Here is a 15,683-nt window from a genome sequence, read left to right as displayed (position 1 = left end):
ATGAGCCTGCCCTTCTCCCATCACCGAAAAACCCGTGAATCAAGAGCGCATAAAGGAACAAAACAGAACTGAAATTAACAAAAGAAAAATGAAGTGAATGCCAGCCTTGACATTTTAAACAATCAAAATGAAACGTGAACGCACGCACAGCCGTTTGTGGCTGATACCCTACATTCATAATGTAGGGTATCAGTTAAAGCTTACAAACCCAACACCACTCTTGAAGTCACTGTTGGGTCTTGAATTGTTTGGGGCGGCACGCCAAGCAGCTGACAGGGACAAATAAAAAGTGTCATAGGGCAGTTTTTTTTTTTTCTTTTCAGTGAGTCTATTATTTTTAGAGCAGTTGACGGAGCCGTAAACCAATAAGTCCAATCACTATGGCCTCAGTAATATGGAAATACTGTTTCGAAATCAAATTTTTAATTTTAGTTTAACATTTTTAGCCAAAAAAAAAAAAAACACCTCATGGTATGTAAACACATGGCTTCAACTGTAATTACATGTTTATGTAAAAGAGGCAGAGTGGTGGCCAAGTGGTTAGTGCATTTGCTTTGAGACCAGAAGGTTCTTGGTGTCCAGTACAGATATCCAGCATGAAACTTGTGCCAAATGAACATGGAGGTCTACATATTACCTGCTGTAGTGACCTCAAGTGAAACAGGGAGAAGCCAAAATGACAGATGTAATCCTTAAAAGAAATTAGAAAGTAAAAAGCTACCAGGAAATTGGCACGTCCCTCTCAAATAGAAGCTCCTTCGTTCAGTGTCACCTGTACCCTGTGTGCATCTACAGTTGTCCGGAAGGTCACGTGGCATAAAATTTGTGCCATATCAACATGCAAATCTATACCGCAGCAGCTGTGTCGACCTCAAGCAAAGCTGGAGCAGCCAAAAGAAGGGTGTGTGTGTGGGTGGGTGGGTGGGTGGGTGGGTGGGTGTGTTTTATATACAATACTGTGTATTTTTTTGTGCTTTTGTATTTTTTGTGCTTTTGTAATATTTACTTATGTTACGTTTTCCGCTGTTACTGTATACATGTTACTTACTGTGTTTGTTTGTCTGTAGATCAACGCTTTGGAATATTCCCGCCAGCTGTGAACAGCTAGCATGCCATTCTGATTCAAGCTTGTAGAATGGGTGTATATTCCCGGTTGTGTACCTGTTCGTTACATGTTGTGTGCGTTCACGTGTCCTGTCTGGCGTATGTACGTTTGTCTTCATAACCTCGGTCTTCCCCCATTGTAGACATTGTGAACACTGCTCGTCCCGATGAGAAAGCCATAATGACTTATGTGTCCAGTTTCTACCATGCCTTCTCTGGAGCACAGAAGGTACCCTCTGACTCCTTGACCCTTGACTTTTAACCTCTGTTACTAACAGCATGCTGCTGTCTGTCCGGTATGGTTTCAATCTCTACAGCGCTGGGAAAGATCTGGGCATCTCAGACACTGGAACACTGGAATTGTTGGGACACATACACACCCATACAGCGCATTCAGAAAGTATTCACAGCACTTCACTTTTTCCACATTTTCTTATGTTACAGCCTTATTCCAAAATGTATGAAAATCTTTTTTTTTTCCCCTCAAAATTCAACACACAATAATAATGACAATGAGAGTGTGTAAATTCCAGCATGAATGTCCGCAAATCATCAGTCACAACAGGGTTATTCCCATTCTAATCCAGTTCCATTGTTTGCACGGTTTATTTTTCTGTAAGTAATTCGATCGAGTCGTTTTGAACGGGTGTGGTCGGCTCGTCAAAGCTTACCATAGCAACAGCGTCTTCATGCCAAACTGGAAATTCTGTGAGCAGACCCACAGATTTCTCCATCTCGTCAGCTGCATTGAGTTAAGTCCATGGTAAAGCCATCAATCAGTCCAGTTAAATCCATTAAATCCACACATTTTGGCATCATTGTCGTTGCACTAGCTTCTGTCGCTCTCAGCTGACAACGCCATTATTGACACCTGCGCAGCGACGCGGTCAGGGTGCAGAGTTATACATCAACTGTGAAACGGTCGAATATTTTACCACCGTCTACACACGATTAGCTCATCAGGTTTATGGAACAAATGTAATTGGATTAGAATGCTGGTTTTATAGCAGAGCCGCTGTTACCTTCTATAAAAAAAATGCTGCTCTCTCATTGTATATCATAAATGTACATATTGAATTATTTTTAGCAATGACATTATGAAATGATATGATGTGCTGCAGGCATTAGCATGAAATTCCCAGCGGCACCACGTAATGTTCAACACCAACTAAACTGATTTTCCCCTTGATGTATGATGTGGTTTTGGCTCATCAGAAAAGTAGCACAATCTCATGGCTATTGTGAAAGTAACGTCTGTGTAGAATCAGCTGAGTGGTTGTCGAGGGGCTGTGATGTAACCCTTACCAAAAAGTAGTATATGCAAGTATGTTTCAAGTATACTTCTAGTTTACTTTTTATATACTTATAAGTACTATTTTTTGGTAATGGAAGCGTAAGTCCATACAGGGACACGGACTTCAAAACAAGTCCAGCTCCAAACATAAACATGCTCGCACTTTGAATGTGAAAAACACAGGACAGAAGAGTTGTAAATAAGTGCCAGTTTGGGTTCACCTTCAGTTAGCTTCCACCGGCATCACAGCTGTTTTTGCCTGTGCACACCTGTTGATTTATTACCAAGATCCAGACAAAAGGACATTTAAGAATTAAAAATTTGTTTTTAAAGTGCATGATTGGGCTTCGACTGATGAACTGATTTCCACAAAGTCTTTGACAAGCCTGGTTTAGAATCGAAACAGTTTTAAGCTGCAAGTGTTTTTGTTGTTTGTTTTTAAAATATATATTTAAAAAACAAACAAAACCCTGACAGCCAGTGTGAGTAACTGGTAGTGAGATATCTTGCTGCCTTCACGTTTTTGTTCAGAGGTACGTATGTGCAGTTCCATGCTGGCGACAATCACAGAAATAAGGTGATGTCATTTTTCAAAGGCAGGAGCCAGTTAACGTCTCCTCTTCTAGTTTTGTCATATACAGACTTCTGAAGATTAAAGCTTGTTTTTAGTCCACGTCCTATATTTGCAATTGCTTTGACACTCCTAGCCAACCATGCTTTGTGTGAAATGGACAGGCATTTTCAGTTTTGGATATCTCATTGCAGCTAGTTTTATTTTTCTAAAAGTAAAAACTCCAGAATTTCTTACTGACTAAAAAACTGTCTACACATCCTCCGAGCTTGATGTGTTTGTGTCCCAACTTTTGTGTTCGTAGCTCAGTGTCTGTTATTGAGTACAATCTTCTCCTCATTGGCTCTTGTGTCCCACCTGAGTCACAGGACTACACATGGCCTAAGGACTAACTTGAAGCTGTGGACGCTGGGGGGCGGGGGGACGCCTCCAGAATCCTTGCTCTTTGTCGTCCCCTGACGGAGCGATGGTCACCTTGCTTTAGGCAGCTTTGGCATCACTCTTTGTTTTCTTTTTGCTTTGTCCTCTCTGTTAACTTGCCTTTCCGACGCTGGGTAATGGGTGCTGGTCGCTGAGTAGACATCGTGGGCACGCTGAGGCCGGATGAGAAGGCCATAATGACCTATGTGTCCAGCTTCTATCATGCCTTCTCTGGTGCTCAGAAGGTGAGCTCTCCTCGCTGCAGCTAAAAATGAATACAAACGGGGTTCCCATCAGTTAAGCTGATGACTTAAAGGTTAAGACCACTGCAGATTTTTTTATAGTCTTTTCAATCACTGAACAAGAATATTTAGAAAATGTTTCACCATCTGTCTAGTTCTAACACTAGGAAGGAACCATTTTATCTGTAATGGCTCACACTGCAGTGGAAATCAAACATTAAGCAGTGGAAATGATGTGAAGGATTTTTGAGTTGCCGGGGACGGGGGGGTTTAACTTGGCTTTTCATACTTGCATTAAAGTCGGAGGCTTGATTGGAACCCTGAGATACATGCCAGCCCTTTCTGTTTCTTCTATATCTGTACTCTGGGCATTTAGTGTTTCCCATTCCCCCAACAAAGTCACATGCTGAACACAGTACATGTACCTGAAGCTGTATTACAGTATATTTTCTAGTGGATACAAGAGAAGTACAGCTTACATCTAGTTTTGTGTAAGGACTGTTTGGTTTTATGGGAAACACTGTTTGTCATTCCAATTTCTTTTCACCTTATTTATTTATTTGTAACATTTTCCATACAATTTGTTTTTCAGTGTTTTATATTTCATGTTATATGTTAAATCCTAGATCTGATTTACATTTGGAATTCATTAGTTTATTCAGGAAATATTTAAACCAGAATAATTAAAAAATATATTAAGTTTTTTCAGTAGTTTATAGAAGTGTAGTGTAGTTTATAGAATAACACACAAACTGTTGGAGTCTTATACTGTTTCTTTTTAATTCCAGTGGTACTGTAGTGTAGGCAGACCTACTGATGTGGACTACAGCGCTCCATGATCCTGTAACTAGATGTATGGACTAACTCCTGGGTTCGGACAGGAGTTGCATGGAGCTTTAATATGCACTGAGTGATGATAGCACACTCGACTAACAAACAGCTGGAAGCATGTTCTTGTCAGCCTCAGAGACTCTTCAGAGTTTTGTGGTTTTTGCACTTAAAAAATATGCCTGTCTTTGCATTTGGCTTTGTTCCACTTCACTGCTTGTGTGTGGATAGTATTGACACACATTTGGAGAAAAAAAAAAAAGATCATTAAAAACGTTTTGGCACTGAAAAAATAAACAGTAGATACTTACTTGTTAATGTTTTAGCCTCACGGTTTTGCAGACATTCTGCAGGCTCATGTCTTGCATACAGCAAACACTTGTGCACACTGAAGGGGCACTGATGTCCAATCACTGTCAGTTTCACTCATCACTTTACTCCCTGATAGGCCGAGACAGCTGCTAATCGCATCTGCAAAGTGCTTGCTGTCAACCAAGAGAATGAGCACCTGATGGAGGACTATGAGAAGCTGGCCAGTGATGTGAGTACAAAGCGGGCAGCCACATGCCAAGCTGTCCGTCTGTGGCTCTTCCACGTGTTTATTGACCTGCATTACGTATTACAAAACAATAGAATGAAGAAGTTTAATCACTGAAATCATACAGATAATATAGTTTTTACCCTCACAAGCAAAAATGCGGTGGGGTTTATAGGAATTACCATGTCTGTTTAATCTTTTAAGATAAAATGAGTCCAATCACTGCCAAGCTCTGCCAATGAATGAGTTATTATCATGGCCTTCTGGATTGTGTGTTTTGAGTTGAAATTTTGTTCCACTGTCAAGCACAAGCAGGTTTCTTTTATGTATCTCCGAGGTTTCATCTTTGCCAACATGTTTTTGTCTCCTTAACATGTCTTGGGCCGCAAGAGTTCAGGAAGGTTGCTACTTTCAACACGTGATTGACTAAATCCATCATGAATCGCTGCTTTAAGGCGCTCACCTTGGTCACGTCATCAGCCGCAATCTAAAAATAAGCTTAACACTTATCAGTTAATAACAAAAATAAAATTATTTCTTTATGTGTGGATTGCAAACTGGTTTTAGAGTTGCATACTGCCATCTACTGTATCGGAGTTTGTGGAATAATGGCATTAATTATAACTCTATAAAATACAGAACATGAGATGATAAAATGAAAAATAAAATAATCAAAATAAATAAATATATAAAATATAGTCCAGAAAATACGATGTGTATATAAGTCGCACCGGAGTATAAGTTGCACCAGTCACTATATCCATTATAAAGAAAAATAAACCATAAATAAGTCGCACTGGACTATAAGTCACATGGACATACAGGTATGTTAACATGAAAAGTTCAGATGATAATATTGTGAAGGCAAAAGGAAGAAATGGCGCCACCCCGTGGTGTCGACGTCAGCTCCTTCCAAGTGCAGACGCTAATCCTCCGCCGTCGCTCACCCAGTGCTCCCACGCAGCTCTGTGTCAACTTAAACACTCCACTCACACTGATATCCAAGGGTTGAAGCTGTTTTGTTAGCCCTCCCAGAATAACATCTGCTTCACACGCTGTTTCACAATCATTGTCTGGGTGAGGTGAAGAATACGCGTCCAGTGTTCTGTTCTCTGATTGGTTATCCTGACCAGCGTGACCTATAGGGCGGCCGCCATACTACAGTGCCCATGATGCATTGCATTTCCGTTTCTGGTGGACATTTTAAAACAGAGTGACTGTCACATAAAATTGTTTTATTACGGTAAATTAATTGAGAATCTACTGGTATATTTTTCATTTATAAGTCGCTCTGGAGTATAGTTCGTCCCCAGCCAAAACATGTAAAAAAAAAAAAAAGTGCGACTTATAGTCTGAAAAATACTGTATATATAAATAAATATCTTAACACTTAGGAAAAAGCACAGCTTCGATCATTTCAGAGCAGTCATACAGCACTTTTAATAAGACTAAACAAGAGCACTCTGTGAGTGCTGCTGTTTATTTGTAGCCTAAAATCACAACGTTGACGAGCTCCTCCCCCAAAAAAGAGAAACACTAACAGTTTTGTAACCACTCTTCACCCGGATGACAGGAGCCCCAGCTACAGTACAGAACAAGGCACCATACACAATGTGGCACGTTATACTGCTCCATAAGTGTGGGGTAGATCTTTCTTTCTTGTTTTTTTTAATTCTTTTTTATTGTGCCGTATTTGTTTGTACTTTTTACTGATTTATATTGTAAATCATGCCATAGCTTCATATGAAAACTGTAGTTGCAGAATGTATAGTTATGTTGTATAGTTATAGTTGCACCTTTGAAATTAGTAAAGAGATAAACATTGCCACATGGATGCCTTTCTTTCTCCTTTCACCAGCTGCTGGAGTGGATCCGGCAAACCATTCCTTGGCTGGAGAACCGAGCCCCAGAGAAGACCATGGCTGAGATGCAGCAGAAACTTGAGGACTTCAGAGATTACCGTCGTGTCCACAAACCACCCAAAGTATATAAAAAATGCCCATAATGTTCTTTCTTTGTACTCTCAAAAAATGAAGGGCATGTATCATGATTACTTGTCAAGTCAAATACAAGGTCGATGTTGGGTGCTTTTCAGTTTTGATTTGTGGCTACGAAGCAGTGGAGTCTTTGAAACCTTGTGTAGCACCACAAGGACTCCATGGGTCATGATGCAACTTGCTAACAGTTTACGTACATTCCAGGTTGGGCTCAGCAACACAGATTAGGATAAATATTGACCTTTTTCTTGTAATAGAAATTGTTGGAGGTGAAGTCGTTTGGAATGGCAAGACAGACATTTGAGTTTAGTGAGAAGACAGTTGAGAATGTCAGCATTTATTTCAAAGTATTTACAGTCAGGTCCATAAGTACTTGGACAGCAGCACGATATCTATTTTGACTCTATACAATGAAATTAAGATGTGCTTGTAGTGTAGAATCTCAAGTCAGTTTAAATTGATTTAACAAAATATCTCAATTAATCGCTTAAATGTTAGAACCATTTTCATAGGCTGAAAGTGGGTGGACAAACTAAATATAAGGGTTGTTAATACAAATAATTACTTTTACAGCAACTTTTCTTTAGAAAAGTCAGGGAAATAGATTCATGAATGTTTCCTGGTTCCTGATTGTGTCTTCATTTACACAGTTCATGATGAAATACTAACGGTATCGTACTGCATGATAAATCCATAATTGTTTCTTAAAAAAGACATCCAGCGTAAAGTGACTCGTGACTGAAGCCAGTAAGAAAACCATGACAGCTTTGAAGTTGCAAGCTTTTGTGGTCATGATTGTAGAAACAGTCTTACTTTTGTCTGTTGCATCACCGGATATACAGCTTTATATTGGAATGACACAAAATAGAGTTCACTGTTAAACAATCTGCATATCAGTCCAGCTATTTTATTTATTTATTCGCTGAAAATGGCAGGTTGCTGTGCATTTGGATGCACAAGTAGACACAACAAAGGGTTCGAGATGTACAGATTCCCTTCAGATCCGAACAGAAGAAAAAATTGGGAAAATAAAGTCAGCTGTGTGTGATGGAAGCAGCTTCGACAAAGCTTTGTGAGGTAAATTCATTAAGTCCCATGTACAGTAAAACTCACGTAAACCATCATCGTATAAACCAGATATTCAGAGTCACCGGACATAAGTCCCAAAGTTTTTGTATTGTGTTCCATAATAATAAACACCGTATATAACAGATTTTGTATAATGGATTTTTTCGCTTACATCAGATAAAATGTCCCATCTGATTGCAATGTATTTCCATTAGGAACCCCTCGCATGTGGGACCGGAGTCCTTTCTGTGATTAAAAGTCCGTCTGTGTATTTTTTCCAAACAGTCTTCAGACATAGACCCACAGCCTGACGTGCACCTGTTAAATCAAACACAGCAAAAGGCTGTGATTTGACACTTTTCTGCTTTCACTTTTTCCTTTCATATTTTAAGTTTTTCGAGTGCGCACACTGATTACGTTTCGTATCACATACATTTGATAGAAAAGTCCACAAATTTATAACACGGAGTTGGAAAAAGAGGAAACTGCACCTTACTTTTGAATTAAAAGTGATGATCATAGAAAGAAAACCTTGAGGGTCAAATTAATCCAGACTTTTTATATATTATATGAATATTTTTATATTTATATTGATAGTACCTGTACCTGGATGTGTTGCTATGTGTGGTTAACTGATTAAAACAAACAAACAAACAAAAAAAACATTGAAAACATAAGGTTCATTCAGTAGTTCAGCACAATTGGCTCCAAAATGGTGCCATGTTCTCAGTTGTCACTACTCTCTGAATAAAGAGACTCCAGGGTTCTGTGCCCGCCCTCTGAGTCAGTTGGACAGACGAGTCTGTCAGTCACCCACCAACCACCAAAAAAAAGTTGCAGGCTACCATTATTACAATTTGTACAAATTTCCAATATAGATGATTCATAATAATAATGTTTCTGTGTGACATACGCACACATACACACACACACACACACACGCGCTTGTTCCGATGACTGAGTCAGATAACTCAGCAGAATTGATGTCATGCAGCAACAGACTACAGGTTGATGACATGAGCTTAAAAAGTTAACTTTTGTGAGTTTATAAATTCTTTTCTGAAATATCACAAATTCAGCTTTACATATTTGAAGGATTCAGTTAATTAATCCATCAAGCTGTCTGTTATTCCTCATTGGTAAACATAAAATGGCAGCACTCCGTGCGCGTGCCCACGAGTTGAATTCCAACATGTGTAGGATGAGCTCGGGATGTCAGACGACGTCTGTGCACCCTGTGTCTTCTCCAGCAAAGAAATTTCTTTCTCTGTGACGAAACGCGCGTACGCTTGTTCAGATGTCAGGAAATGTCACAGCTTGGATCCAGACTGGAAAGTTTTATTTTCATAGAGAAGTTCTTCCCCGTGCAGTTTCCCCACAAAATAAGAGCAAGATTAAAATTAAAACAAATCCGCATCTGTATGATTTAACATGACATCAAAAAGCCGCAGTCTGTACCTGTAATGAAAAGTTGCGCTGAAAATCCAGGGGCAGATCCAGAATTTTGTTTAAAAAAAAGAAAGAAAGAAAAAAAAAAGAGGGTGGGTATATGTCTGTGAACAAATATTTAGGTGCCATTTCCTGCATTTGGTGCATATTTCGCCATAAAATACAACCACAGAGAAAAGACACTTTTATGGTCACTAGTGACAAGCTGTCAGAAACCAAATAGATCTGAATTTTGTTACATTGTCAAGGAATTAGGCTTGATTCAAAGAAGTCTCTGGGATAAAATCCATCAGTTCAATCTTAGGTGTTTACTTTCTGTGCAAAAGAACCCAAACTTTCCAGTCTGGTGTATATTGTGGCTGCAGCTGGATTTCAAACCCCAGTCTGATTGCAGCCTAATAGGATGAAAAACAAGTCTGAATGAACTCTGTCTAGGAAGAAATCTGGGTTGAATCTGGCTTAAACTGGATTGCAAACCCCAGTGTGAATGGGGTCTTGGAGCGTAATCTAGAGTTGGCAGTTCTTCCAGAGAAGAAAGCGAACAGCCGACAATCTTTTGAGTTGTGTCAATCGCTCTTTGCATTATTTATTTATTTTTTTTTGTCTTCTGCAGAGCATCCAGTGTACCACACAGTCATGCTTGCATGAGCCAACCTTGAACCTTTGTGCGCATGCGTGAATTTTTTCACGCCTGTCGATTGCGTCATTTGCTTATAAGCAGCCTTTGTGTGGGGATGGGTGGAGTATCTCGTCGGATTTTTCTTTGCAAGGAAAATGGCGGAACAGCTGGAGCAGCGCGACTGCATCAAATTTTGCCAGAAACTGGGCGACAGCCAGGTGGAAACCATTCCGATTATTCAGATGGCTTTCGGTGACGATGCTATAGGCATCACACAGATTAAGGAGCGGTACAACTGGTTTAAAGATGTCTGCACAATGGTGGAGAGCAAGCCACGCTCCGGGCGGCCATCAACATGCTGAAATGACCAGATCATTTCCAAAGTGAATGCTGTGGTGATGTGGGACCGTCGTGTGACCATCCGAGAAATTGTGGAAGAGGTGGACATCAGCACTTTTTCGGCACATTCCACCGTGACAGAAGATTTGGCCATGCAGCAAAATTCATGCCGATGGCATCGGCATGAAGCTGCTGATGGAGCAAAAGCGCCACCATGTTGAATTCTCACAGGACATGCTGGACTCCGAAAAATGATGCTCACCTCTTCCACCATTCAAAAGATTCAGACGGCTTTCGGTGGCTTTTCAGTCATGTGACTATCCGAGAAATTGTGGAAGAGGTGGCCATGTCACAGCATGTCCTGTGAGACTTCAACACGGTGGCGCTTTTGTTCCATCGGCAGCTTCGTGCCGAAACCATCGGCATGAATTTCGCTGCAACTCTTTTCATGGCCAAATCTTCTGTCACAGTGGAATGTGCTGAAAAAGTGCTGATGTCCACCTCTTCCACAATTTCTCGGATAGTCACACGACGGTCCCACATCACCACAGCGTTCACTTTGGAAATGATCTGGTCATTTCAGCATGTTGATGGCCACCTGGAGCGCGGCTCGCTCTCCACCATTGTGTGGACATCTTTAAACCGGTTGTACCGCTCCTTAATCTGTGTGATGCCCATAGCATCGTCACCGAAAGCTGTCTGGATCATCCGAATGGTTTCCACCTGGCTGTCGCCCAGTTTCTGGCAAAAGGTGATGCAGTCGCGCTGCTCCAGTTGTTCCGCCATTTTCCTTGCAAAGAAAAATCCGACGAGAGACTCCACCCATCCTCACACAAAGACTGGTTACAAGCAAATGACGCAATCGACAAGCGTGAAAAAATTCACGCATGCGCACGAAGGTTCAAGGTTGGCTCATGCAAGCACACATGATTCAAATCCATCAGGTTTTTGAAAAAAATAAAAAGGTCGGATACTTTTCTAACAGACCTCGTATGTGTCTGGCAAATATTTTCAATTTCAATTTATTTCCTTTATATAGCGTCAAATCACAACAGAGTTGCCTCAAAGCGCTTCACACAGGTAAGGTCTAACCTTACCAACCCCCAGAGCAACAGTAGTAAGGAAAAACTCCCTCTGAGGAAGAAACCTCAAGCAGACCAGACTCAAAGGGGTGACCCTCTGCTTGGGCCATGATACAAACATAAATTACAGAACAATTCACGGACGAATATACAAGAAATGTTATTGGCGCACAGGACAGGAGGATCACTAACACAAATACAACTCCCATCTCTGGATGGAGCTGCAACTTAAACAGAGAAAAACAGAATCAGGCATCAGAAAGACAAAAAAATAGTGTATAATTTGCCAACATTAAACAACAAGAAAATGTGTCTGTTGGTGGCTTCCCTCACTATGCTCCTGGTTGTCCTCACTGATCTTTGAAGTACTCTTCTTTCTGTTTAGACCTGATGTAGTTGTTGAAAGATAAAGCAGTTTTTTTTTTTCACTTAAATGATACTGCACAGGGGTTGTAATAACTTCATTGTAATAACGTCATTTGTGTACCATGACCTCCACAATAATGTATGATAGCCACCCCTGGGTGGTAGTTATAGCCAGCTGAGGGTCATTGACGAATTACACAGACTAGCCCTTGAACTTGAACACTTTTGGTCATGTAACATTGGAACCCAAATCTTCAAAAGATTGCTGAAACAGTTTTTCATCACACTTTTGACATAAACACAGTGAAGGTGTTTATGTCCCCAGAACGTTCTCCTTTTTTGTAATATATTTGCTAATTATGACTGAGCTGATGAATCTGTGTTCAGGTCCAGGAGAAGTGCCAGCTGGAGATTAACTTCAACACCCTGCAGACTAAACTCAGACTCAGCAACCGACCTGCCTTCATGCCATCAGAGGGGCGCATGGTGTCTGTAAGTTTACACAATTTATTTGAGCATCTCAGATTCAGAACGGTTTAAAGCTGGCAGCATTCAGTGTTTGCAAAGTCAATATCAGGACATATGTAAAGGTCATACTTTTATCTATTTATTTATTTATTTATTTATGGTTAATTTTTAAAGGAAGTCTGATTACTCTCCTTGATCTCCTTGATACGAGTGTTTAGCATTCACAAACAGGTCAGCCTTCTCACATCAATTGTCAGTGAGTCGGATTCCTTCGGGGCTTCCTCTCAAAAAAACGTTTTTTTACACACAGAAAAGTTCATTTGGACAGATAAATAAAAATAAAACAGCCAATGAAACAAGTTGAAAAGTAAGATTTCTTGATATACGGTGTTGAAATTATGAGAACTTTATTTTTACAATTATTAGGAAGTGTTGCATCTTTTACAAATGACACAGCTGCTTAAAAATCTTGCAGTGAGAAAAAGCTTTTTTCCGGGCTCAGCTATAACTCGAGGCATTTCCAAGACACTTAATTAAGAAGATTTATAAGAAAAGAATGAAAAAAAGTCCTTATCTTGCTGAAATTTTACTTGAGTGAGTGTATTATATACGAGGGTAGGCTGAAAAGTTCTAAGTCTGACTATGATGCAGTTGTCGATTAGGTGTTTTCATAAAAATTTTGACAAATCTACTTGTTTACAGCATTTTCTCCTGTAAAATGGAACAACTACAGTCAGTTTGACAGTAATATAAATGAATACATAACAGAGTTTTTCAGTTACTCAGAGCTATGTGCAGTACTGTCAACATCTTGTGCAGGTGTCTTCAGTCATCTTGCATAAACATGTTGTACCCACTGTTCTCATTGTAAAAAAAAAAAAACAAACAAAAAAAACTGTTTACTGTTTTGGCACTCTGGCAAAATAATTTCTTTCGGGATTAATAAAGTTCTTATTCTTGTTCTCATATCAGTAGGTCCAGTGTTAAAATGTGATTGTGTGGGTATAACTGGAGCTGTTTTTGTCAAAATAGCCAATTTGATTGTATTGAGTAGTGCATATAAACATAAATCTTTCTGATTTTTTCATCATGCAAACTGTATGTGTGTGGATTCACTGATCTGAATAATTCTATTTTGACTGAATTCCATTCTATTTAGAACCCTTCACTTAACTGTAACTGATACATCTCTGAGGAGTCTGAAGTGCTTTGGGCTGTTCACTTTCTGCAGTTAAGAATTGCATTAAAAGATTTCAGGTACCTGGACAAATCCACATGAATTTCATGTCCTTGAACGTCACTGTCTGGGAAACAGTCGTGTCTGTATTAGATATTACATGGGCTATAAAGGACCAGTGAATCATTGTTGGTGTTCACCTTTTACGACCGATATCACATGAAACAAAAAAAACATTGTGTTGCTGAGGTGTTCCCAATAAACTCCAATAGGAATGGATTTTGTATTGCACGCCACTTCCAATACACGTTTATCTCGCAAACAGTAGTTTTGAGCCTGTATTCTATGGACAAGGAGGAAGGACAAACTGGGGAAAAAAGGGGATAGCTTGAGTTGTTGCCTGAGACCACTAAAATACATTTGTGGTAGGTACCAGGCTCTGTTGAGCTGCTGGTTTCTAACCGTAATTGTCTGTATTTCAGGATATAAACGGTGCATGGCACACTTTGGAGGGAGCAGAAAAGGGCTACGAGGAGTGGCTCCTCTATGAGATGAGACGTCTTGAGAGACTGGATCATCTGGCTGAGAAATTTCGCCAGAAGGCTAACATCCATGAATGCTGGACTGAAGGTATGAAGGCGCTGATGTACAGTATCTAATATAATGTTCTTTGTCATGGTGTAAGAATGCATTCCGAATTGCTCCCCTCATCCGTGAACTGACCTTCAGCACAGATGGTCCTTAGGGGATTAAACATAGTCCGTACAGTGCGGCTTGGTGATGAAACAGTCATTCTAACATTTATATTGATAACGATAAGCTCCTCGCGACCCGATCCCAGATAAGCAATTGAAGATGAGTGAGTGAGTAAAGGTGCCCTGACACTTGCACGACTTTGATCCGTGCACTTGCACGCACATCGTCGTAACAATCCCACCTGCTGTGTTCCCAGCTGGTTGCCGTGCTTTGTTCCGCTGGCTGCTGCGTGCTGGACGCTACGTCTGTAAAATAATTATTTTGTAGCGGATTAATCATTTTCTCTTCGAGTTGGCTGATGAAAGCAGCTCAGATTGTTTCCTGAATCACAGAGGACCTCTCCAGCCGCAACCTTTCTCGTACACTGCGAATGCATTTGGAGCCGTCTAAAAAGGTAATTATTTGTCTTGTTTATTTTGTAATGGCTTGGTAAAACAGTTGCATGTTCTTTCCTTGTGTGCAGCTGTAAAATTATGTTCGACAGATTTAACATCTCATAATCGTTCAGGCGAGCTGCACTCTGATGCGGTGTGCTGACGTAACCACTCTGCTTCTTCTTTACTCGACTTGACGAGCAGCACGTAGTGTTGTACTGCTTTGGACCCCTTTTGCCTTCAGAACTGCCTTAATTGTTCATGGCATCGATTCAAAAAGGTGCTGGAAACATTCCTCAGAGATGTTGGTCCATATTGACATGATAGCATCACACAGTCAACCATTCAGCCAGTCTGCCCATTCTCCTCTGACATTAAGGTATTTCTGTCCACACAGCTGCCGTTCATTGGATATGTTCTCTTCTTCTGGCCATTCTCTGTAAACACTAGAGATGGTTGTGTGTGAAAATCCCAGCAGATCAGTAGTTTCTGAAATACCCCATTCTGATGCTCTGTTTGAACTTCAGCAAGTCGTCTTCATCACATCTAGATGCCTAAATGCATTGAGTTGGCTGGTTAGCTATTTGTAGTTTATATGTAACATGTATACAGTACTGAGGACAAGCACAGGATTTTGTTGTACAGCTGTTTAATGACAATAAAAGCATTCTTATTCTACTTGTTCATGCTCAGGTAAGGAGGCCATGCTTACCCAGAAAGACTACGAGAGTTTGTCTCTGTCAGAAGTCAGAGCATTGCTACGGAAACATGAGGCCTTCGAGAGTGATCTGGCAGCGCATCAGGACAGGGTGGAGCAGATTGCTGCCATTGCACAGGAACTCAAGTAAGGAGCGAAGGCAATGGCACGGGTCTGTTGGGTCACAGGTTAAATATTACTCAATTCTTTTATTTTATTTGTATCAACTCAGATTTTTAATGTCCCATCACTGTGAGTGTAGTCTGCTGGGCAACTGTTGGTGTGTTGACATAG

The 15,683-nt window shown here is 40.3% G+C and overlaps 1 protein-coding gene and 1 long non-coding RNA gene across 3 annotated transcripts in view; one reads left to right on the top strand and one right to left on the bottom strand.

Annotated features, from left to right (window-relative positions):
• LOC117508808 (alpha-actinin-4) overlaps positions 1–15,683 on the top strand; it is a 162,847-nt gene that overhangs the window by 109,053 nt on the left and 38,111 nt on the right. Inside the window, exons 8-13 of one of the 2 annotated variants that reach the window (XM_034168643.1) lie at positions 3,549–3,634; positions 4,908–5,000; positions 6,856–6,981; positions 12,305–12,409; positions 14,045–14,192; positions 15,386–15,536. In XM_034168643.1, coding sequence (XP_034024534.1) covers positions 3,549–3,634; positions 4,908–5,000; positions 6,856–6,981; positions 12,305–12,409; positions 14,045–14,192; positions 15,386–15,536 — 709 coding nt within the window. Of the gene's footprint in view, positions 1–1,247; positions 1,334–3,548; positions 3,635–4,907; positions 5,001–6,855; positions 6,982–12,304; positions 12,410–14,044; positions 14,193–15,385; positions 15,537–15,683 lie in introns of both variants that reach the window. The other variant, XM_034168642.1, reaches the window with a different exon arrangement.
• Positions 1,830–11,678, bottom strand: LOC117508810. Its single transcript, XR_004560202.1, has 3 exons — positions 11,667–11,678; positions 6,550–6,551; positions 1,830–3,177 (listed from the first exon to the last, which is right to left on the bottom strand). It is a non-coding gene; the product is annotated as an uncharacterized LOC117508810 (long non-coding RNA).

Source organism: Thalassophryne amazonica, chromosome 4 (genome assembly GCF_902500255.1).
Source record: "Thalassophryne amazonica chromosome 4, fThaAma1.1, whole genome shotgun sequence".
Lineage (NCBI taxonomy): Eukaryota > Metazoa > Chordata > Actinopteri > Batrachoidiformes > Batrachoididae > Thalassophryne > Thalassophryne amazonica.
The sequence above is the reverse complement of the archived record's forward strand: the minus strand, read 5'-3'. Positions and strand labels throughout refer to the sequence as shown.